The sequence below is a fragment of the Lepus europaeus genome, chromosome 20 (assembly GCF_033115175.1).
Source record: "Lepus europaeus isolate LE1 chromosome 20, mLepTim1.pri, whole genome shotgun sequence".
Classification (NCBI taxonomy): domain Eukaryota; kingdom Metazoa; phylum Chordata; class Mammalia; order Lagomorpha; family Leporidae; genus Lepus; species Lepus europaeus.
The window spans coordinates 40,686,705-40,711,564 of record NC_084846.1 but is presented as its reverse complement, the minus strand read 5'-3'; the positions used below and the strand labels follow the sequence as shown (position 1 = coordinate 40,711,564).

The 24,860-nt window shown below is 42.4% G+C and overlaps 1 protein-coding gene across 1 annotated transcript in view; it reads left to right on the top strand.

The window, feature by feature from the left end:
* Positions 1-24,860, top strand: part of VPS41 (VPS41 subunit of HOPS complex) — a 191,128-nt gene that overhangs the window by 110,771 nt on the left and 55,497 nt on the right. Inside the window, 3 exon segments of the mRNA XM_062178061.1 lie at positions 14,244-14,363; positions 15,997-16,143; positions 21,670-21,736. Coding sequence (XP_062034045.1) covers positions 14,244-14,363; positions 15,997-16,143; positions 21,670-21,736 — 334 coding nt within the window.

Genomic DNA, 24,860 nt, shown 5'->3' with positions numbered 1-24,860 from the left:
ATTTGCAGTGGAGTTCATTTTTAGAAATGAGATCGTCAGCTGTTTGGCATTGTTCTGGGATGGAAGGAGGAGACCTCACCGCAGGGACAGGTTACTTTGTAAGCTGGAAAGTGTCAGTCAGCACACATAGAGGACTTCGTGAATGAAATGAAGAAAAGCGCTTCGCTGCGCCGGGCTGAAGGCATGTGGCAGATTTTTCTGGAAGGACAGAGCAGGTAGCATCAACCAGCTGCAGTCAGCTTCTGCTGTGGATCTGCAAAAAAGCAGACTGCATCTTGAGTCCTTTTGGAAAGAGGATTCGATAGAGCAGTTTTGTATAAAAATGAAAATCTTCACATTTTTCCAAGATTATTGTTTCCTGCTTTACCGAGCCATAACTGACAAATAAAGATTGTGTATGCTTAAGCTGTTCAAGGTGTCGATTTGATACATGTGTACATTGTGAAATGGTTGCCACAATCAAACTAATTATGGTATCCATTGCCTAGTGCAGTTATAGTGTGTGTGTGTTGTGTGATAACACTAAAGACGCATTTTCTTAGCGAATTTCACGTCTCAGATATATATCAGTGACTGCCGTCACCATGCTGTACAGAGATTGCCAGACGTCACTCATCTTCACACCGAACGCCTTTGCAGGATCTCTGTTCCCTCCACTCCTGACTGCCGTCCAGGGGGCCTTTCTCTCTCTCTGATCACTGGATGTGAAATGCTGAGTGATCTTCCTGATGGATTTGTGTATCTTCGGGTCAGACGGCAGCCGGAGTTCTAGGGCTGGAAGGGGCTTGCTGTGGGTTACCCCTCTCTGTCTGCTGTGCAGTGGCTGGGAGCTGAATGATCATGAGCAGCCTTCTAGGTGGGAACTTTTCTCATGCGCTACTTTCCATTGTAGCTTTCATGCCTCCTCTGAACATATTCAGAATTAAAAATAGGAGGGTACTTCAGAAGGCTAGTGAAAAATGGAATTGAAATAAGTTTGTTTTGGTTCAAAAATTTCCTTTTTTTTTTTTTTAAAGATTTATTTGATTTGATTTGAAAGACAGTTACAGAGAGAGGTAGAAACAGAGAGACAGACAGAGGTCTTCCATTCTGCTGGTTCTCTCCCCAAATGACCACAATGGCCAGAGCTGAGCTGATCTGAAGCCAGGAGCCAGGAGCTTCCTCCGGGTCTCCCATGTGGATGCAGGGGCTCAAGGACTTGGGCTATCTTCTACTGCTTTCCCAGGCCACGGCAGAGAGCTGGACTGGAAGAGGAGCAGCCGGGACTCAAACCGGTGCCCACATGGTATGCTGGTGCTGCAGGCTGGGGCTTTAACCCACTGTGCCACAGCGCCGGCCCCCCAAAATTTTCTTAAATCATACATGCTTGTAGATGCTTAAGACTTCTTAGTCAATCCAGTGTTCAACCATCAGCAAGTGCTAATTTTTGTTCTAATAATTACATGTAAACTACAATGAATAAATACCTTTATTTCTTCTGGGTACTATGTAATAAATTGTGGTTCTACTCCTGGAACTTCATTTCATGCTGTCAAATACCAGAATTAACAAAAAAAAAAAATCAACTTATAGGAAGTAAAACATCAGTGTTACCTTTGTAGACATTTCTTTTTTAGGCAACCAAGTTGTAAAATAGCGTTATTGTTGAAGTTTATTTGGATGGGTTTTTCTGTTTATGCTGGAGTGGTAGAGGCTAAAAATAGAAACCTAATTCTTAAGATAGAAATCCTTTTTATTCCCAAAAAGAAATCTTCATTGCTTCGAAAATTTTTTGTTCTTTGGCTGTCTAAAGCCAGAGGTTTTGATTGCAGTCATTGTTAACTAGCAGCATCAGTACAAACTAAAACCAGTCCTCCCACAGGTGTATTTGCCTTGAATCTGCTTCTTGAACAGGGCTTTGCGTCAGGGTTCATGGTAGGTGCTGTGCAAATGTAGTGTCCTGGTTTCAGGACGACAGCAGGTTTTCAGAAACACATGAGTGGCACAGTGTTGGTGAAATGCAGTTTAAAAAGCTGTTAATCTGAGTGGTGACTTGGTAAGAAAATGAATATTCCAGGCCTTATGAGAAGGGAAAATGCACACATGTGTATTTGTATACATAAATGTGCTTAGGTACATGTCACCCTGGGGTAATTTTACAACCCTGCATTTGTTTCTTTTTCTTTTTCTTTTTCTTTTTTTTCTTTTTTTTTTTTTTTTTTTTTTGACAGCCAGAATTAGAGAGAGACAGAGAGAAAGGTCTTCCTTTTTCCGTTGGTTCACCCTCAAATGGCCACTATGGCTGGTGTGTTGCAGCTGGCGCGCTGCGCCGATCCAAAGCCAGGAGCCAGGTGCTTCTTCCTGGTCTCCCATTCGGGTGCAGGGCCCAAGGACCTGGGCCATCCTCCACTGCACTCCTGGGCCACAGCAGAGAGCTGGACTGGAAGGGAGCAACCAGGACAGAATCCAGCACCCCAACTGGGTCTAGAACCCGGGGTGCCAGCGCCGCAGGCGGAGGATTAGCCTAGTGAGCCGTGGTGCCGGCCACAACCCTGTGTTTTTTTCTAAGCATTTCGGATTTCCCTTGCCCTCATTTGCCTTTTTCTTTTCAGCCAGTATTCTTAGATGTTCCCAACAGTGAAGAATGGAATGAGTTAAATGTGTAACACTAGTGAACTAGTTGTCCTGCCCTGCTGCCAAGGTCAACCAGGAGGTTGGGAAGAGGTGTTGGGAGGAGATACCGTAGGACTGGGGCTGGTGTGAGGTGACTGGAGGGAAGTTCAACCAAGCAGGGCATGGCTCCACATTGGATGCTGTCAGGGCAATTCCACAGGTGGATATTTTAAGAAATCTTATCTAAAAGGAGGAAAGACTAAACCGGGGCTGAAGTCATGACTGCTTAAGAAGCAGCAGCCTCTCATTTTATCCAGGACAGAATGTTTGCTCATTTCTGTGTCGTATAAACTTACTGCATTCAGACGTGATTATGGAGTGATCTTGTTTTTGTCCTGCTCCTTCATGGTCATGAAGTGGCCTTGTCTGCTCTCGGTATCCTGTGCAGTTGTTGATATTCACCCAGAGAGCACCAAGGCCTGGCTGTGAGTGCCAGGCCAGCTTCAGGATGTCAGCTTTTCTTTTCTCAGTTGGAAGAAGAAGTAAAAATGTCTATCTTTTGGTAGATGGCTCTGCTTAAGGTATTTTACCAAAATGTATGCTATCTGTGTGTAATTTTTATAGAAATATAATTATATAGAGATATTCATAGAGGGCTGTACAACAAATCATTAATTAATAGTATTTGTATTAGTTTATTTTTTTAAAGATTTGTTTATTTATTTATTTATTTGAAAGTCAAAGTTACAGAAAGAGAGGTCTTCCATCTGTTGGTTCACTCCCCAATTGGCCGCAACAGCCAGAGCTGTGCTGAGCTGAAGCCAGGAGCCAGGAGCTTCTTCTGGTTCTCCCACGGGGATGCAGGGACCCAAGGACCTGGGCCATCTTCTACTGCTTTCCCAGGCCATAGCAGAGAACTGGATGGGAAGTGGAGCAGCCAGGACTGGCACCCACATGAGATGCCAGTACTGCAGGTGGTGGCCCCACCCACTACACCACAGTGCCGGCCCCAGTGTTAGTTTATGACAGGATTGTAAATATTCTCTTTGTCCTTCATTAGTATTTCTTTTTCTTTTTTGTTGTAAGCATACATTACTTTTAGTATAATAAAAATTAATGAGAATGTATAAAGTAGTCTTGACTATTTTAAAGTTTTATTTATTGTTTTAGATTATTTATTTATTTGGGGGCAGGAAGGTAGATGGAATGCTCCACTTCACTGGTTCACTGCCTGCAGCAGTTGAGGCTGGACTGAGGCTGAACCTGAGAGCCAGGAATAGAGTCCAGGTCTCCCACATGGGCGGCAGGAACCCAATTACTTGAGACTTCACCACTCCCTCCCAGAGTCTGCATTGGCAGGAAGCTGGAATCAGGAGCCGGAGTTGGGAATCAAACGTTGGCACTCTGATGTGAAATGTGGGCATTGTAACCACTAGGCTGAACACCCTCTCCTCAGCTATTTCAGATCTTGTTTTAACTTAATGCCCCATCATATGAAACTCCCTACATTATTGAAGTCTATTCTTCTAGCTGTTTAATAGTGGAGTAATATTCCATCTTGCAGGTCTATATAATTTTCCTGACTATTCTCCATTGAGCCTTTAGGTTGTACCTATTGTTTGTCATAAAGCATGCTGCAATGACTCTCAAAACATTTGGGTATGAACGTTGATCTGTTCTTCTGACTGTTTTCCTAGTATTGGAAGATTGAGTCAAATTCATGATTTTTTTTTATTTTATTATTTTTTAATTTTTGACAGGCAGAGTGGACAGTGAGAAAGAGAGACAGAGAGAAAGGTCTTCCTTTGCCGTTGGTTCAGCCTCCAATGGCCGCCGCGGTTGGCGCGCTGCGGCCGGCGCACCGCACTGATCCGATGGCAGGAGCCAGGTGCTTCTCCTGGTCTCCCATGGGGTGCAGGGCCCAAGCACTTGGGCCATCCTCCACTGCACTCCCTGGCCACAGCAGAGAGCTGGCCCGGAAGAGGGGCAACCGGGACAGAATCCAGTGCCCCGACCGGGACTAGAGCCCGGTGTGCCTGCGCCGCAAGGCGGAGGATTAGCCTAGTGAGCTGCGACGCTGGCCCATGATTATTTTTTAGGCATTTGATAATACTTATCAAGTGCAAGTACATTCCAGAAAACTTACATCAATTTATACCAGACATGTGTGAGTACCTTTTTTCACCACATCTTTGCCAATCTGATATATAAAGTATTCAATTGTTCTGTTTTGTAATATGTTTGAATTATTAAGAGATTTTGAGCATCTATGTTAGGCACTTTTAGATCTTCCTTTGTGATTTGTTTGATTATATTTTTGCTCAAGGCAGTTTTTAATATTTACTGTAGAAGGTAGGACAGTGAAGACTGTCTACTTGATATTTATTGTCAGTTTCAGCACAAATTATTGCAGCTTACTGAATAGCCTGCAGCCTTTTCTCCAATTTTGGCTAAATCTGGAATAATTATTCGTGTGCCCAGAGAGACATTATGTAGGAGGCTAAGTGAGACTTTGGAGTAGACACTGAAGTACGTACAGAGAGGATGAATATCTGTTGCCAGGTGGATGTGAGTCTACCCAACAGCCATCAGTTCTGCCACTTCGGTGGACACTATCAGTGACTGGCCCATGTGCCCCATTAACCCTAGGTTTTCATGAAGGTGGTAAGAAGGTAGATTATAAAGCATGAAGGCAGGTTCATGTCATTTGGTTTCTTTTGTGGGTGGTGTCCTGATCTCTCTCTCTCTCTCTTTTTTTTTTTTCCTTTTCACTTTGAATTGGTTTCAGGGCTTATTCAAATCATAGACCTGTACATTCAGGTAACTTTTTGTCTTACTCAAGACTTGCCACTTGTGTCTTTCTCTTTCATGTACTTACATGAGGGAATCTGTCTCTGCATTCATCTATCGTTGAGATGTTTAGTTAAAATTAGGAATATTTGTTCATTGTACACAACGTTAATTTAAGTTTAATCACCCACTGAATGACTTTTGTGTTGATTCTGCCCTGCTGATGCAGGGGTCCAACTTTGAGCCCAGCCTCAGAAATGGATCCTCACATAGCAGCAAACTAGAAAAGAAACACAGTGTATTTGGCATTAACCAGCTCTATTAAGTTCACAGGATTCATGTACAAGATTTTATTTTAGTGGTAAAATTTTTAGTAAGTGTCCCTAATCATTTCTGAAAGGATATTCACAGTTATAAATTTGCATGTGCAGACACTGCAATTGCTAGTTTAAATAGGACCCTTCATGCACTGGCTTGATTGCTAAGCAGTATGAGTGAGTAGGTGGATACATAGATCTTTATGTGTCATCCCTAGTTTTTTAATAAAAAGGAAACTGCTCCTAATGGCGCCTCTAATGTTTAGCTTCCCTTGTTCCCATGGAACCTGAAGCTTAGATTTCTTGGTTGGTAAATTGATTGTGACCTCATCCTGATATGGTATTTTTTAAGTTTCAAAGCATTGTTCTGTTTTCGTAGTTTTCACAAGATCAGTTAACTTCAGAGACTTGCCCCAAGTCTGTGTTGCAGGGGCATGGTGTTTACTCCAGTGCTGCCTGTCGGAATGGGCTCTGGGCATCCCTGAGTGTGGAGACTTTCTGTGGTAGCACTATTTGGTCTGTGTTAACTTCTTTAGACATGTTAGACTACCTGTAGGGAAAGGAGATTGGAGGATCATTGCTCGTCCAGAAAATAGCCACCACATTTAAAACAATATTCTATTGGAGAATTTCCATCTTTGTTTTTCCATGTGTTGAGTTCTCTCTTGATGCAGACTGTGAACCTGTTGCTGGTGTTTAGAAAAGCTGTGTGTTTTAAATGTTGGTCCTGAGCTAAAGCAGGAGGCAAAATGGAGGCACTTGTGCTCTCTGGTTTTCTGTCTGTCTTTCTGCCTCCATTAAGATTCAAGTCTCCTGCCTGCTGTCAGTAGCCAGTCATGGCCCCAGGCCTTCTCCACACTTACTAATGTTTTCCCTCCCTATGTTTTTTCTCACTCGCCTTCTTGACTTTTTAAGTTTCCTTCACGATCTTTCTTAATCTCAGCTTTTCAAATCCTCCTGTGACAAACCCCCACCCCCACCCCGCATTGTGCCCGGTGTCTGCTCTTACTGAACCTGTCGTGCTTGGTGTGCTGTAATTTCTCCTGGGTTCTTTCTCTACCTCGAGCATCCCAGCACCTTCTCTGACCTAAGAGAAGTGATCTTTTTGAAATCCTTGTTCCCTTTAAGCCCCTTGAGCCTTCCAGTAGGAACCCAGTTGGTACCCAAGACTTCCCCATGGTCTGGAAGACTCTTCTCAGACTCTCAGCGTCTGACTTTCCCTACCAACGCCTCACTTTCCCGCTTGCCTCCGAAGCAGGCAGTGTTACTGGCGCTGGAGAAGCCTGAAGGAGCCAAGCGATTCATAAACGTGAAAGATCACAGGGTGATTAAAACAAGGCCAATCATGCCCCTTTCCTCCATCAGGGAGGAGTGAGTGATGGGTAATGACGGGCATTAGGCTGTGGCTTTATTACATCGTGATAGGAATCTCGCCATACACGTGTGGGAGATTGTGAGCTGTGCATCCTTACGCCACTCTATAGTGTAGCGAAGCATTAGATAGATTTATCAGCACAAAACATAGGAGAATAAAGTATATTGCTGAGGATGTGAGCACTCCTATTGAAATATAAGTACTGAGAGTGCTGACTGCCAGAATGTGGATTTATGGGAAATAAAGCCCTAAAATACTTTCTCCAACAACAACAAAAAAATATACCTCTTGGAAACAGCTTTTCCTCTCTCTGTACTTAGCTCCCATTGAGCTTAAATTGCTCTCAGTATTGTGATAATGACAATTCAATATTACAGGATGCGGAAGATGAACCAAATAAATTAACCAGCTGCTTTTAAGGGTAGCTCGCTCAATGGCTCACTCCCTAAAATGCTTTGTAGAACATTCGTGCTCAGTAGGTCTCTAGGCAGTTTTATGACTAGAAAAAAGGAATGGATTTTATTAAATGTCAGTGAAATACAGGCAGATAGCATTGTGGTAGTTAAATTAGTGTAGAATGTTTTTAAGAAAAGTAGTTTATCTTTTCTTAAATCACTAAAGCAGAACTTTCCTTGGCACTGCTGCCAGAAAATGTGTTTCTGCTTGAAATTCCCATAGATTGGGATTTTTTTTTTTTTTAAAAGCAAATGGAGAGTGGATCATTTCTTCTCCCTCTTGTAGGATACTCTGTATCCTATGGAGTAAATATTATAAATAAATTTCCACACAAGAGTTGCAGAGAACAAAAATGAGAATGACTTCAAGATTACTAGCTGAAACTTAGGGTTTCACGTGGATTGGAAAGTTAAGCTCATGAGCAAAGAATAAAAAAGGGATGGAGAGGAAAGACGGAAACAAATGCTCCAAGGGGCTAGGCCTGTATCATGAGGGCAGGTGCAAGAGCTGGAAGAAGTGGATACCAGGTCAGTGAAGACAGCCTTCCGAAGGGCACATGAAGAAATCACTGTTCGGGCCAAATTCATGGTCAGTAATTTGTCCCTGAAGTAAAGGAACCGCAGTTGCTGAAAGTGAGTAGAGGAAGACTGACCTTAAAAATAATGTTGAAAGTTTTGACAAGTTATATCCCCTGGCCTTGAGCAAAGGAAAATAAACCAACACGATGGGAATTGGACATAGGATCAGTGTAAGTGAGTGAGTCCTTTGTAAAAGTGAAAATGTATTAATTGTATAAATTGATCACAGGATTCTTTCCTTAAATATTTGAGATTAGGGCAGACTCCAGTTGTTCAAAAGAGTTCAGAGGCATTACTAACTAATGGTGGACTGAGTAGCTTACTGGAGTGCTAGGCAATTCCACAGCTCCTCCTGTGTGTGGGCAGAGAAGTTAGCAATTAGGATTAGTAGGCCTAGGAAAGACTGCTTACTGTCTAATATTTATTATGCCTGATGTGTCTGGGAAAATATGAGCGCAAGATATGGTCCCTTTCTGCCGTGCGTGGACAGTCTGTTGGAAAGGGAGTACAAGTTAACACAAGTGACACACAAATCTTCATGATTTAACACCAAGATAAAGCACCATACTCATTGTGCTGTGCTGAAACCAGCATGATCATAAAAGGCATATTGAACCAAAGAATTCAGAGGAAGTTGTTTGACTTACAAAAGAATTCCCTTAAATGGTGATTTTCCTTAAAATATTTAAGACTCTTCCTTGGCAGATAATTTCTTATTTTTCAAACATAAGGCCTAAAGGTAAAGTGATTAGGAATTATAAGATTAGCATCCCTAATCCAAAAATCTGAAATCCAAAATCCAGAACTTTGAAAAGAACCATGTGGAGCATTTCAGATTTTGGATTTTCAGATTAAGGATGCTCAGCTGGTACAATATATGCAATTATTATTCCAAAATCCACAAAAACTCTGAAATCTGAAACTCTTGTGGTTTCAAACATTTCATATACTCAAGCTATCCTGCTGTTTGAGAAGCATCCAAAAATAACAGGAATCCTGTCTCCAATTATAATGTTAATTAGTTAAGATTGGTTTCATTCACAGAAGTTAGTATATTCCCTTTTTGTTTGTTTGAGCAGTTGCATAGAATGGCATGGACCTGTCTGTACTATAAAAATAACATAGAGAAGCTTTTTTGCTATTCCGATTCCGTGTCAGAGTGGGATCCACAAGGTTTATTGGAGTCAGCCTTGAGATGAACTGAATGCAGAATTCTTCCTTGTCTTCCTGCCCTCTGCTGGAAAATGTCCTAGGAGCCAGAACAGGAGACAAAGGGAGGCTGGAGTCCAGCCAGCTGCAGCTCCCTGCACGACTGCAAGCAGACTTACAGCTGCGAGTTTGAATTGTGGTCAGAATTGCAACAAGATTTTATTAAAAATTTCTAAAGAAGTTAATATTTTATTTAAAAAGTAGGTATGGTTTACATAAATTAGTTCCAACGCATTTTCAATATTCTTCAAACATTCCTTCCTCAAGTAACAGGGAATTTTTTGTTACTGTTTATTGTTTCAAGTATAACCCTAAATTATCCCGATTATGAAAAGAAGAGGATGGATTTTCATCTCCATTAATGTGTTAGCATTATACTGTAATTCACAATATTCAGTGTAGAATACCTATACAATATAAATAATCAATATTAAATCTCCTGGAATCCGTTTCGGTAGTTATGATATCTTTGTGATACAATGTTCATATTTTCCCATAATATTTATATGTGGATATACATTCATATTTTGTTTAAAGGATATTATATTTTGTACTGTTAGTAATCTGTTTTTTAATTGCATATGCCCTGAGCACCTACTTATGTTCATGCATCTACACGGAGAAAGTTGATTAAAAATAGACACATGCTCTATAGTTGCCTTGCCTTACCATGCTTAGCTTGATCACGCCTTGGTTGTTAGTCTGTTCCTCACTGCCATAAATAGCTTTGCATACATCTTTACTTGTCTTAGCACAGATCTGTTCTTAGCATAAACACGCAGGTGTGGACCCACAGGATCGTTTTTAAAGCTGCGAGTCCACAATGCTCACAGATCCTCCTGCTCAGTAGTTTGCGGGCAGCTCTTTCCCGCACAGCTCCCCTCCCCACCTCCAGGCCTGACAATATCACTCTGATCCATCTTTGTCACGTCTTTTCTTTTTCTTTCATCTACCAATTCTAGGACCATTGCTCTGCTGTTTTGCTCATTAAATTTATAAAATGATTTGCTATCTCACCGGGCAAACCCGTCCTATTCCCCCCAAATTGCTTAGTTTTTTAAAAAACATTTCCTCCCCTCCCCCTTGCCCCAAATGAATGTTTACCGTTTTAAGAGTTCTAGACATAATACTTGGAGATTTTCTGGGGGCTTGCATTAAAATCACAGGTAATTTAGTGACTTTAGCTCTTCAGTTAGGATTTGGGGCCTTTTCCATGAACACAATGTAGCTTTCCATGGATTCAGATCCGGTTTTATATCCCTCAAGTGTTTTCCTCGTGTAGTGAGTGTGGGCACAGCTGTTTTTGTTCCCTACTCACTTTCAGATCTCTAGATGTTTCCCTGTGTACAACTTTGATTGCATCCCTAAAGTTTAAGTTTGTCGTGTTTATATTCTCATTTTCCAAGTATTCTGCTTGTAATACAATTTCTCCTTTTGCCTGAGGACTGAGAGTATTTCTTTAAGACCTGTTTTATTTTTCTTGTCTTCCAGTACTAATTTCTTCCTGAATTTTATTGTTACCTTAGAATGGTAAGAAGAATTACATTTTTTTAAGTTCTGGGTTTTTAAATGTCTTATTTGCATGTGAGCCAGGAGCTGAAGATTTCTCTTCCAGGGAATTCCTGTTCTTGTCATAAATTGCATTTTTCCCCAGCCGTGCTTGCCAGGCCACACTGGTACACTAGTAACTACCTGAGTTGACCCAAGCCTTTGTGTACAGGGATGAAATTTGCCCCGTCACTCCTCTCACTTCCAGCCCACATCATGCTGCCCGTTCTGGTACCCACTCCACCAACTCCTTCCCAGGCAGGCTTTTTCTGGAAATGAGTGAAATCAGCAGCCTTCCCTGAGATCTTATTTTTTGCATCTTCTGCAGTATTTTTAACTTCAAGTGTATTTAATTTTTCTAACACACACACTTTTCTTCTCTTAATTCTGCATTGGTCGTTTTGAGGTGGGGATCGGTGAGGGAGGGGAGACTGGATGCAGCGTTCCACCACACTTCTCTCCTGGCCGTCCAGCCAAGCATTCTTTCCAGCAGGTGGTACTGTGCTCACTGTGCCCGGCCCCTGCTCAGCAGCCTCTCCAGCAGACCCAGGCTGCAGTTTAGGATCAGCACTTGGGTCTCGTGCATTTCTCATGTTTAAAAGAATTGTTATTAGCTGTGGGTGTTTACTTATTTTATTTTTAAAATTTTTATTTATTTATTTGTGAAGTAGAGTTACAGAGAGAGGAAGAGAGACAGAGTAAGGTCTTCCATCCGCTGGTTCATTCTTCAAATGACCACAACAGCCAGAGCTAGGCCAATCCAAAGTCAGGAGCCAGGAGCTTCTTCCTGGTTCCCCATGAGGATGGAGAAGATGGGCTATCCTCCACTGCTTTCCCAGGCCATTTGCAGAGAGCTGGCTCGGAAGAAGAGCAGCTGGGAGAAGAACTGGTGCCCATTTGGGATGCTAGCACCACAGGCGAAGGTTTAGCCTACTACACCACAGCACCGGACCCTTATTTTTTTTTTTTTAATCTGTTTGTTTGTTTATTTTGAAACAGTTATATATATAGAGAGAAGGAGAGACAGAGAGCACTCTTCCATCTGCTGGTTCACTTCCCAAATGGATACAGTATCCACGGTTGGGCCAGACTGAAGCCAGGAGCTTCATCCAGGTCTCCCATGTGGATGGCAGGGGGTCAGATGCTTGCGCCGCCTTCTGTTGCTTCTCCTAGGCCATTAGCAGGAAGTTGGGTCAGAAGTGAGGCAGCCTGGGCATGAACCAGCCACCATATGGTATGCTGGCATCACAGACGCCAGCTTTTCTCGCTACACCACAACACTAGTTCCAGCTGTGTAGTTTTCATAGTGTTCTTCTCTCTAACTGGAATGTATATCCAAATTCTCTCTGCTCCTTTCCTAAATTTCAAATCTGTCCTCTGACAAAATACTGGCCCAACACCTGGGCTGTGTTCTCTGTGAGATGGCATAGGGAAAATGAATCACAGACAGAGAACACATGCTGAGCTCTCTCACTAAGGGAGCAGGGAAACAAGGTGGTGGTGATTTTTTTAAAAAGATTTTTATTTATGTATTTATTTTAAAAAGCCAGAGAGAGAAAGAAAATCTGCCAGTTGCCTGTTCACTCCCATTTGGCCACAACACCCAAGCCGGGAGCCAGGAAATCCATCCTATTCTCCCATATGGGTGGCAGGAACACAAGTACTTGGGACATCATCTGATTCCTTCCCAGATGCATTAGCAGGAAGCTGGTTTGGAAGTGGAGAAGCCAGAACTCGAACCTGTACAACAATATGGGCTGTCTTCCTCGCGAGCAGCAGCTTAACCCACGGCACCACAACACTGCCTATCAACTGGTGATTTTTTTTTTAAGATTTTGTTCTTCTTTTATTTGAGAGGTAATGTTGTAGACAGAGAGAGAGGTCTTCATCTGCTGGCTCACTCCCCAGATGGCTGCAACTGCCAGAGTTCTTCCGGGTCTCCCACATCGGTGCAGGGGCCCAAGCACTTGGACCATCTTCTGCTTTCCGAGACCATAAGCAGGAAGCTGGATCAAAAGAGGAGCAGCTGGGACATGAACCAGCACCCACATGGGATGCCGGCACTGCAAGCGGAGGCTTAGCCCGCTACGCCAGAGCACCAGCTCCACAAATAGTGATTTTTACATTTGAACCTGAGATAGGAGAGGGCACGATGTGTTAAAGGTCATGAGTGTATAGGACCTAGCTCAGCGGAAAGACTGAGCCAAATGTGTTCCATAAAAATCCCTGCTTCCAGTCTCCACTGTGGAAATTGTGGGACTGTGTTGCTTTTCCATGGGTAATGAGAATTTCAAATTTTGATAGCATTTTAAAGTGACTATACTTAGCTTCCTCATGCAGATGCTACTTACTTTATTTTAGGCTTTTTTGTTTTATATTCCTTCTGGTGATAGGACCTGTTGAGAAAGATACATAGGAAACACAAGTCAGATGTGAATGTATTCTCTTTCTGCTGTTAATGTGATTTTTTTTCCATCTCTGCGGGTTGGGAGAGGACACAAAATATACTAAGGTGAACTGAAATTACCTCTAGTGATAGGAATTTTGAAAACACTGTTAAGGAATCCATTAGCAGCGTTTGCTCTTAAAGGGTCAATGTGTTTCAGGATTGTATGCTTTCAGTTATGCATTGTATTAGTGTCTTTCCTTAAAGGATTTAAATTTGATATCAAGAAAAATATTTTTGTTTTACTCCAATGATGCATGAATTACCAGAACTATGTCTTCATCAAAGTCTATGTCTTTGGCCAGTTATGTTTTGCATTAAAACTTATTCAGCAAATGTTTTAAACTATAGATTCTTCCCTTAAAAATAAAAGACCATAGTTAGTATAAACTTTTAAAATAAGCTTAATTCTGAAGCAGCTTTTCCTATTTTGTGGTAAGAGTTACTGCTCAGAAATTACTACTTTTCCTGGGTTGAATGAAAAATGTGAGCTTTTGTTTCTAACTATTGCATTTTCATACGTGACTGATACCTTATTTGCAGTGAAAATCATAGATGGTTTGTATTTTCCAATTTACAAAGTAAAGTAGTCTATTGGTGACATTTGAAGAAACTTCTGTGATACAAGTCGCTGGAATTAACTGCAGTGTGCTGCTTTCCATGAATCTTGGTATTTTGGTGCCATCTTGTGGCTTGTCTCTGCAGTGACTTCATTACACAAATCTATTTTAAAAACTGTCTCGGGGAGGATAAGATATGCTGGGAATTTTTCCCAAAATGTGAACCATCTACTACTATAAGTCTACATTAGAGAACGTCAGGAATGACTTGTTTGTTACTTAGCCCCATAGGCAGGCCAAAATAGTAAGGATTCGAGTGCACTTGTATGGCTGTCAGTTTCTAAAATCTGTGTTTATGCTCGTTGTCCCTAGCTGCTGCTATTTGAACGGTCATGGATGAACAGATGGAAGTCTTCCGTTCTGCACGAAGGGGAAGGGAACATAAGGAACGTGAAGTGGAGAGGCCATCTCATTGCTTGGGCCAATAACATGGTAAAACCACATTTCCTTCTAAGTCCCTCGCTGTCTCTCATCATTTATTTTATCTATTTGAAAGTCAGAGTTACAGAGAGACAGCGAGAGATATCTTGTGTCCACTGGTTTACTCTGCACATGGCTGTAACAGTCGGAGTTGGGCCAGGCCGAAACCAGGAGCCTGAAACTCCATTCAGGTGTCTCCAGTGCGTTGGCTTAACCCAGTGCACCACAGTGCCAGCTGCTCCCTCTTGTTCAGTGGTACCAGTGGGCTGGAATGATAGGACTGTAACACAGGGTAGAGACAACACTCACTGTGGAGTCATTTATAAAAGATGACATGGCAATTGATATACCTCCAAGGTTGAAGTAATCAGATTGCTCTTGGCTTTTATAATAGCATAATTCCCAGCATATTCTGGGTAGAGTCTGAACCTGCAGTGTGGAGAGTAGCCAAGAAAATGAAAAGCCAGCATAATAGATAAGGGGCTGCATTAGACATGTGGTCTTGAAAATACTATTTGCCTATTTGCCAAGGGCAAGTAACAGTTGATATGAAACAAGTATTATTGCTGTTTCCCTTTTATGTCCTTTATAATTACAAGCAAAAACATAAACCTGCCTTTTAAAAATATATTTATTTATTTAAAAGGCAGAAATGGGGTAGAAATGGAGAGAAAGATAGAGACAGATAGATCTTCCATTTGCTAGTTCACTCCCTAAATGGTCACGATGGCTGGGGGTGGGCCATGCCAATGCCAAGAGCCAGGAGCTTCCTCCAAGTCTCCCAACGTGGGTACAGGGGCCTAAGGACTTGGCCATCCTCCACTGCTCTCCCAGGCACATTAGCAAAGAGCTGGATCACAAGTGGAACAGCCGGAACCTGAACCAATGCCCAAATGGGATGCTGGCACTGCAGGCAGAGGCTTACATTCTATGCCACAGCACTGGTCCCTAGATCTGCCTTTAGGAAAGTGAATAGTAATTTTAAGTGCAATACTTAAAGTTTACTTGGTATGAACTGGAGCTAGTAGACAATTTTGAAAGTGACCTTTCTGGCATGTGGCCTATCTTTTGTTATTTCAAAGTATAGTTTAATAAATCAGTTCAGTCCAGCTTCAAATGGTAGAAATCTCCCCAGAATCTACATTGCTATTCATAACTTTTCTTACTTCTCCTAGGTCACAGTGAAAGAAAACAAACCTGTGGCCTCTAGGTTCCTTTTTAGTTTGCAGCTTGCTTGCTGTTTCGATTTGAGAACTTTAAAATGTCAGGTGCAGTTTTCTTTGTATAGGTGCCTTTTCAGATTCAAAGCCTTCTTGGAAAACAACCCTCATTTTTTTTGCGGTGGAACAATGCAATTAGAAATGTTATTCGTCTGTCACTCTGGAAATGCGGCTGTTGATACGTACACGTTTCACACTTGGGTTGGATTGGAGTCACCTGTGCAGCCGGTATTAACATCTCTTTGTCCAGATAGAAGGGGGCAGGTTTTCCTGTATTTTTCATTCCAATAAGGTTTGCGTGGAGCAGGGCCATCTTGCCTTCACATGGCTTTGTGCTCAGTAAACGAAAGTTTACGGTGGGGATTATCAGTGTTGTGCGGCTGGGGCTCCGAGTAAAGTTCCCTTTATGCTGTTTTATCTTCCAGGGTGTGAAGATTTTTGACATCAGCTCAAAGCAAAGAATCACCAACGTGCCCCGGGATGACATAAGTCTCCGGCCAGACATGTACCCCTGCAGCCTGTGCTGGAAGGACAGCGTGACCCTGATTATCGGCTGGGGCACTTCCGTCAAGGTGCTGTCGCTTGGTCTTATCCTGAGTCCCTGTGGTTAAAGGTCCCCTGGGAGTGGTCCAGACGACTGTGAGCTCTTGCATGGCCTCTAGAACCCAAGTGTTTTGCACTTGAGTGATGTTGTGTGGGGTAACCACTTCATGCTCGAATGCTGTCGCGCACATTGAGTGGGAGGAGGTGCCTCTCCATGCTCTGCAAGTCGCTCTGGAACTTCTCCATGTCCAGCTTGGTGCTGCCTTTTTTTTTCTTTTCTTGACTTTTTTTAATTTCCCACAACCCTGGCAGCCTTGGCTATTTATAGAATTTGTGGTTAGTTTCACTGGCTGATTAGGTCTTCTTCTCTTTATTCTTCTTTCCGTTTCCCTAGGCTTTGGCCTTTGGCTTCTTTATTAGGGTTACTGATGGTGAGGAAAGAAGGTTAAAACTAAATCATCGCGCTTGCAGGGTAAATTTCACAGGGTAGCGACCCAGACTTATTATCAGTAATAACATTGGGGAGTATTTCCTGGCATGTGATACCTGACCTTTATGGACCTGGGTGAAACTCAGCTGATCTACGGAAGGGCCCCTGAGCTCCTTCACGTTCATTTCTGCCTCCCAGTGCTTCCGTTAGGTTAGATCATTCAGAGCCAGAAGTTGGGTTGCTTCCCTTTAAAAAGCAATAGCTGAATTGAAACAAAATTAGCTTTGGTAAAAATGGTATGAGGAGGTATCCCAGCAAAACTCAAAGCTTTGGAATCAGACAGACCTGGGATGAGCTCCAACATCTTCAGTTACTTCTTGTGCCCTCGCCAAGCTGCACCGTCTTCACCTGCAAAACTGTGGTTCTTATAAAGAGCTGAGCATAAATGCCAACACACAGCAATTACTCAGTACACATTCGCTGTCAGCATTGTGTCCTAGAATTCTAGAACAGTCGGGAAAACACATGGCCATTTAGAGTGAACTCTTCCTTGGAGAAGAGGAAAGCATACCAATTACTAATGCTATGATTGTTATTAAAAACTTGCATTGTGCTCCAGGCCCTTACCATAATGCCTTTCTGTTCTCTTTCCTTTCCTTTGAATTGAACATGGGTAATCTTTTTCATGTATTAGATGAAGACAGCCAGATTCATATTTAGAGTAACTGGAAGAAAAGTGCTGCTAAGAGTAGTCTAAGGTAAAACAAGTGGTCCCCTCATCTCCCTAGCCCATATGTCTAGTTACTCGGCCAATAATCTTACACTCTGGATATTTAAAAAAATTTTGAAATGGACCAGGTGACTTTTCCCTGCTTTTCTTTTCTTTTTTTTCAACTCTCACTTTCTTAGGATAGAAGACAAGGAAAATGAGCCTGTAGGGACGTGTAGAGGTTTGCTGATTGCTACCAGTGTGCTGTCTCTAGTGGGATGGATAATGGCCACAAAGACAGCAGGTCTTGTTTCCTGGAGCCTATGTATGGGAAGAAAAGTGAATATTACTGCACAGGACAGAAGATGTGATTAATTTAAGGGTTGTGAGATGGGGAGGTATGCTACCTTATCTGGGTGGGCTCTAAATACAGGCTCATGTGTACTTCTGGGAGGGGGGTCAAGGTCAGTGTTCCTGCACAAGAGAAGCCACTCCCCCATGGGGGCAGAGATGGAAGTGGTGCAGCTGGACACATGGCAGCCACCAGCAGATGGAAAAGTGAAGAACAGACTCTGCTAGGCCTGTGGAGGAAGTGCAGCCCTGCAGAGCCTGGTTTCAGCCCAGTGAAACTGACCTTAGACTCCTGGCCTGCAGAACTGTGGGAGGATAAGTTTCTGGTGTTTGAACCTTCTAGGTTCATGGTAATCTGTTACAGCAGCCAGAGAAATGAATGTGCTTTCACCATACCCAAATTAGGATCCAGTTCCGAGAAGATGTTCATGTCGCACGGTTCATTTTATTGGCGCTTCGTTCTCTTCTGCTTTATGAGTATGCTGAGCACCTCTTAGTTCAGAATCTTAGTTCCATGGAGCAAAGAGAACGTAAGGATGTCGGCTTCTCTCAGAAGGCAGTCACACTGGGAAGGAACAACAAGAACCAGGATGATAAAGTGTGCCAGTGGAGCTAGCCATTTAATTAATTCGGCCATTTGCCCAGCAAACATTCACCAAGAACCTACCATGTGTTCTAGCATTCCAGATACATATACGGGCAAATTAATGACTACTTTGCTGGTAGTGCAGAGAGATGGCGATGTGGCCTTGGTGTGAGTCCTAACCATGGCCATGTGGTCTCGGGGAAGTCTTGGAACCTCCATGTTCTCATCTCTAGGTTAGACTTGATAATGTCCCCCTCCAGGATGTCTGAGGCCTGGAGGAAACCCAGTCAGTTCTCAGTTTCTGTCAACATCTCTCAAGTTTCTGCTGTCAGTCTTCCTGCCAGGCCTCCCCACTCCACACTGCCCCTTAATTTTGCCCTAAACAGAGCAGCTAGAATAGCCTTTCTTTTTTTCTTTTCCCCAAAGAAATGTTTTATTTAGAGTACAGATTTCATAAGTACAACTTTAGGAATATAGTGATTCTTCCCACCACACCCACCCTCCCACCCCCACTCCACCTCCTCTCCCCTCTCCCATTCCCAATCCCATTCTCCATTAAGATTCATTTTCAATTAACTTTATACACAGAAGACCAATTCTGTACTAAGTAAAGATTTCAACAGTTTGCACACACAAAACACACAAAAAATATAAAAAACTGAGAACAAGTTTTACAGTTAATTCTCCTAGTACAACTCAGTGAGGACAGAGGTCCTGCATAGGGAGTAAGTGCACAGTGACTCGTGTTGTTAATTTAACCATTAACACTCTTATGTATGATCTCAGTGATCAACAGAGGCTCTTGATGTGTACCTCCCAGGCTGTGGAAGCCTAGAATGGTCTTTCTAGCCTGCAAATCAGATGATGAAAGTGCCCTATTCCAAGCCCTCAGAGGATTTTCACTGCCCATTGAAGACTGATTTCTAACAATGACGTGCAGGGTTCTGTGTGACCTGACCTCCTCAACTCTGCTTCGCTTGTGCTGTCCACTTTGTCTGATCATCATGCTGTCTTGTGCACCTGATCCGTCTCTCCTGCTTCAACTTACATGCAGCTTCTTCCAAGGAGCCTCCCTGCCCTGCTCGTGGTACCCTTGCCTCCCCATCACACTTTAGTAAAGTGCCTTATTTGTGTGTCTTTCTGACTGCACTGTAATCTTAATAACTGTGATTCACAAAATCCTTGGGACTGTTGCCAAGTAGTTGCTCAAAAAGGGCTACTTAATTTTGCTCTTATATTTGCATTTTTATTATAGTTCAAAACATTTGAAATATTCCTCTTCATTTTTATCATCAAGTTAAAACAGTTGTCCATTTGGCACTATGGACTGTTTGATGATTTTGTGGTTTTCCTGGTAAGTGTGGAGAGGGGAGGAGAGGAGATACCTTGTAAGTTCAAAAGGAGAAGGAAATTGAGGAAGATTGGGAGAATGGACAGAAAATTGTATGAGATGGACAGGAGAGAAATGACAAAAAAGAATCAAGGAAAAAGATAACTGGGCACGTCTAAGTAGAAGCTTCTGCTCCCACAGCCGTGGGTTCAAGTCCTGTGTAAGGAACCAGAGTCATTTTGTGCAGTCTCAGGCCTGCTGAGGTGTTGCAGGACAGCAATGTGGTCACGTGTATTAAACAAACAAAAAGCCTTCTAAGAGTGAACATACTCATTGATTTGTCAATTGCACTTCTAGAAATTTATCCTAAGGAAACAAAAATCTTAGCCTTTTTCTATACAAATATGTCAGTTGCACTATTGTTTACACTAGAGATAGAAACAAACAAATAACTAATGATAGGGGGATTGATTAAATGAGTTATAATGCATTCTTAAAATAGTATAAAGACAACTAAGAATTGTGTTATGGCAGAATATTTAAATAATAAATGATTTGTAGTAAATTGTTAGGTTAGTAAAAGGAACTTCTATAGAAGTGATGATTGTTAATGATGCTCTCTTCGTGCTGGAGCAAGAAGTAGCGTTGATTTTCCCCTTGGAGTATTCCTACAATCTCCGTGTGTAGCTGTGTTGAGGAGAGCAGCTCTACAGGAACACCGTCTGAAGAGAAAGGAAAACAACCTGACCACTAAGAAACATGTAGGGTTAGAGCCTGACTTTAGGTTTGGTCTTATCTGGATAGCTGAATCTATGTTCGTTTTTCATTTCTTATTACAGAGGAGAATATATTTACTTCAGAAAACACAACAAAGAAAACAGAAACTACTGCCAGAATATCACCTCCCTCCCCCACGGAAACAAGATCAACATACACGCTTGTTGCCTGGTGTGTGTGTGAGAGGGCTAGACAGATACAGATAGATTGAGATATACTCGACAGATGAGTGTGGTCACACAATGGCATTTCAAAAAATTTTTGGAAAAATCAGCCTAAAAGACAAGTTTATTTTGATGCAAATATTTTTTTGAAATCTATGGTTAGTTTTTGTAATAAGTATTTTCCATAAACTGTGAAGACACTTGTATGCATGGACTTCAAAATGTTTTGCACCAAAATAAACTTAATTCCATTTGCCATGAGCTTTTTGAAGTCCCCTCATAGATATGTTTCAACCCAAACTGTGTACATTATTTAAAATAAGGATTGACGAACTTTTCCTAAAAACAGCTCTGGTACATGTTCTTGGCGTTGCAGGCCACACACTATCTCTACTGTTTCTTGTTGTTTTCCTTTCTTTCCTTTTTTCTTCCTGCCCCCTGTCATTCCTTTCCTTCTTTCTTTGGTTGTTAGAACCCTTTAAAAATGTGAAAATTATTCTTTTAGGCAATAACAAAATCAGGCTAAGGGCCAGGCTATGATGTAAATCATGTTACATACTGATCATATTAGACTGAGATGAGAAAGTATGTGCTACTTTTGCAAAGTATATTTACCAACATATTTATTAATATGTAATCAGAAACCCAAGGCCTAATGGGAACACTAGTCACACTAACCATGGGGCGCTGTTGGCTATGGCTCCCACCATAGCTTTATAAGGATAGTGATGGAAATACAGCCATGTGTCATTTAACAACAGGAATATGTTCGGAGAAGTGCAGAGTTAGGTGATTTTTATCATCATGTAAACATCATAAAATATATATGCACAAACTAACCTGGCCACAATGTCACTAGGCAGTAGAGTCTCATGGGACCATCATCATATATGATATTGATTGTAACATTTGTAGTAGAGTTCTAGAGAATGGATCATTAGAAATATGTTCAAAGGATATCATAGTTCCCTCCTCTTTTTTCTTTTTTTCCTTTGACTAAGACTACTGAAGAACAATGGTGGAGGATATAAGCAGTGGCTGCTGTATGTCAGTCAAATTAGTTTCTATCATTTAAGTCATAGGCTCAATTCGTGTGCACTCCATCTTCAGTGCTACATGGTTAATTTAACAAAAATAGCACATTGAATAAAACAGTATGAAGAATATTCTATCGGGTGAATAAAGTAACCTGTGAATTTATTTTCCAGATATGCTCAGTGAAGGAACGACATGCCAGTGAAATGAGGGATTTGCCAAGCCGCTATGTTGAAATAGGTATGGCTCCACTGCTTGCCTTCCATGAGTGTCAAACTTCAAAAGAGCTCCCATTTGATTAAGGGGAAATCTAAGGCCACATTTGTCAAGGCTCCTTCCTTGAAACCTTAATGAAATATATTGTTCAAGAAACCTTTGAGTTTTGAAGCTTGGCTCTGGAGACCCTTTATATAGTCTAATTTCCACACAGTGATTTTGTAGGTGTCTCTAATGTCAAATAACCATGGGTCTGGTTCTGGTTTTGTTACTTATGACCTGGACTTCGGACAGTTTTCTGCAAGCTCCCACATGCTCACCTGTAAAGTGCGGGAAGGAGCACGTGTTCCACAGGTTGGCTGTGAGAATTTTAAGTTAATGCACACGTGCGACTAGCACACTGACACCTGGTCCTGTCCATGCACACTTCCTAAATACTCATTCTCCTCCTCACAAGTCTGTCCCCAACTGCTGTGGCTCTTTTATTTGGATAGCTGCAGCAGCCTCCTTAGCGCTTTATCTCCTTCCACTGTGACCGCGTCTAAGCCAGTCTTAGTGCAGTCAAAATACAGAGCCGCTCAGGCCGTCTTCCTTCAGGTCCTTCCTGGTTTCAGGATACAGGGGAAACTCGCCGGCGTGGATCACAGCTCTCACTGCCTCTCCAGCGGCAGCTCGTCCGTCCTTGGGTTCTTGTGCTCTTAGCACACAGGCCTCCTGCCAGCCAGCCTCGTTCCTCCTTGTCCTGTGTAGAATGTTCTCCCCGCTTCAGCTTCCTTGACTGCATCCTCTCTACTCATCCTTCACTCAGTGTGGCTCTCCTGGGAGAGCCCACAGCTTCCTAACCAGGTCAAGGCCTCCTGTGTGGGCATGGATAACTCTGTAATTCCCCTCTCCAGCATTGGGCTCAGTTGCAGTGGCCGTGTGTGTCCTTGCTGCTTTCCTCTCCCACCAGGCCATCACATACCTGAGAGCACACGCCCAGTGTGGTTTCTGTTGCTGTGTGGATCCTAACCATCTGGTGCAGTGCATGGCCCGTAGGCACTAGGTAATCCTGTGTTGAATTAATCAGTAACTCAGAAATGACCATTCAGGAGAAATGAGCCACGGATGGCAGACTGAATTTTATTACTTAGTTTTGTAACTAACTTTAGAAAAACTGTTCTGAGAAAAAGGCAGTTTTGCATTTTGTATGCCAGGTAACAAGCTCATTTGCCTATTTCTGTGGTGGATGAGGAATATAAATTTGATGCATCTTTATAATAAGGGGAAGCTGAAATAAATCATTTGCCCATGTAAGATCTTGATAAGGTTGCTTAATGTTCCTCACCCAGACTTTTCTCACCTGTCAAGAGAGGGCGCTAATACCTCCCTTTTAGGGCGGTTGTGAGAATTAGACAGGACGTGGATAACATGCCTAACAAAGCACTTGGCACACAGTAGGTGCTCACTAAATCATGGTGGGTATCATCACCATGCACACTTCTGTCTCAACGCTAAGACTGCTAACAACTGCCCCAAGTGTAGATAGTGGCTGCAATAGCCTAGAGCCCTGGCCTCACATTATTAAAGTGCAGTTATTTATAATATAATTTGCATGACAAAGACTGTGCATGGTTCCTAACAGCACTGCATTATTGACATTTTACTACTAGAGTCCGTGGTGGTGGACCATTTTTTTTCCCTTCTTGAGAGCAAACCTTTAAAAAATATAAACCATTTCCACAGCAGGAGGCAAAGCGGTTTGTATAAGAGTCCTTGAGTAGGGTAAAGGAAAGGGGAAATATTGGGAGGTCTGGATTACAACTTGCTTTAATCCTGAACAGTGTGATCCTCTGTTCTTTCGGAAACGAGGTAAAAATGGCATTGGTTTTAAAGAAATATCTATGGGGCTGGCGCCGCAGCTCAATAGGCTAATCCTCCGCCTGCGGCGCCGGCACACTGGGTTCTAGTCCCGGTCGGGGCACCGGATTCTGTCCCGGTTGCCCCTCTTCCAGGCCAGCTCTCTGCTGTGGCCAGGGAGTGCAGTGGAGGATGGCCCAGGTGCTTGGGCCCTGCACCCCATGGGAGACCAGGAGAAGCACCTGGCTTCTGGCTTCGGATCGGCACGGTGCGCCGGCTGCAGCACACCAGCTGCGGCAGCCATTGGAGGGTGAACCAATGGCAAAGGAAGACCTTTCTCTCTGTCTCTCTCTCACTGTCCACTCTGCCTGTCAAAAAAAAAAGAAAAATATCTATGACCATACATTTCTTAGAAGCCAAAACGTTTGCAACTCTTCTTAGAAGTCAAAATCTCAGAAACAACACAGAAGTTAATCTTGTCAAGAAGCTATCAATTTGTTCTTGTAAGTAAAAAGTAGTAATGATAACGGTTAAGCTTATTGAACCGTTATAACCTATGGAGAGATTCACTGAACATGGTGGGGAGTGAGGTGATGGGGCTCGCGTTTACCTGATGGGCATTTGGGGACCCGTAGTGAAATCAGAAGGGTTAAAATAAGTAAAAAGCGGAAGTACAAGTTCTGTGTTCTGCTGTGCTTTTGCAAATTCAAGTGCAGAGAGGGCTGGGGCACCCTGGCCACATGCAATGCGATCCGCAGAGAGGTCAAGTTCTTAAACTCTGCTCTGGCCAGCACTTGCACACTTTTCATCAGAGCACTTCGGCACCCCGCCGTACACCATTTTCTAGAGTGACTTGTGTCTGGGAAAAAGGCTTCAGAGTCCTATGTCTGCTAAATTCTCCTTAAGTGACATTAGTGACGTCACTTAACTTCTCTCTCTGGCCCTCTAATGTAAGGACGAGGTTGTCATGGTGAAAGGAAATATTTTATGTAAAATACTCAACACACTGCCTCTCAACACAGCATTGTTCTGTATATCATGACGTTTATTAATAAAAAAAGTGGTTTTTTATTTAAACTATTGTGTTTAATAAAAGTAATTGAAAAAGAATCTGGGGAAGATATAAACAAGAGTTTACTAAAATATTCTGAAGTGATTAATACATTTCACAACTTTGTTTCTCAATAAAGTATATCTACAAGCCTAAATATGACTGAGTTATAAGTAATAAGGATATTGACTTAAGTGTCATCTCATACAAGTCTGAACATACAGTATTAAGTGAGATAATCTTATTTGCAAGTTATTT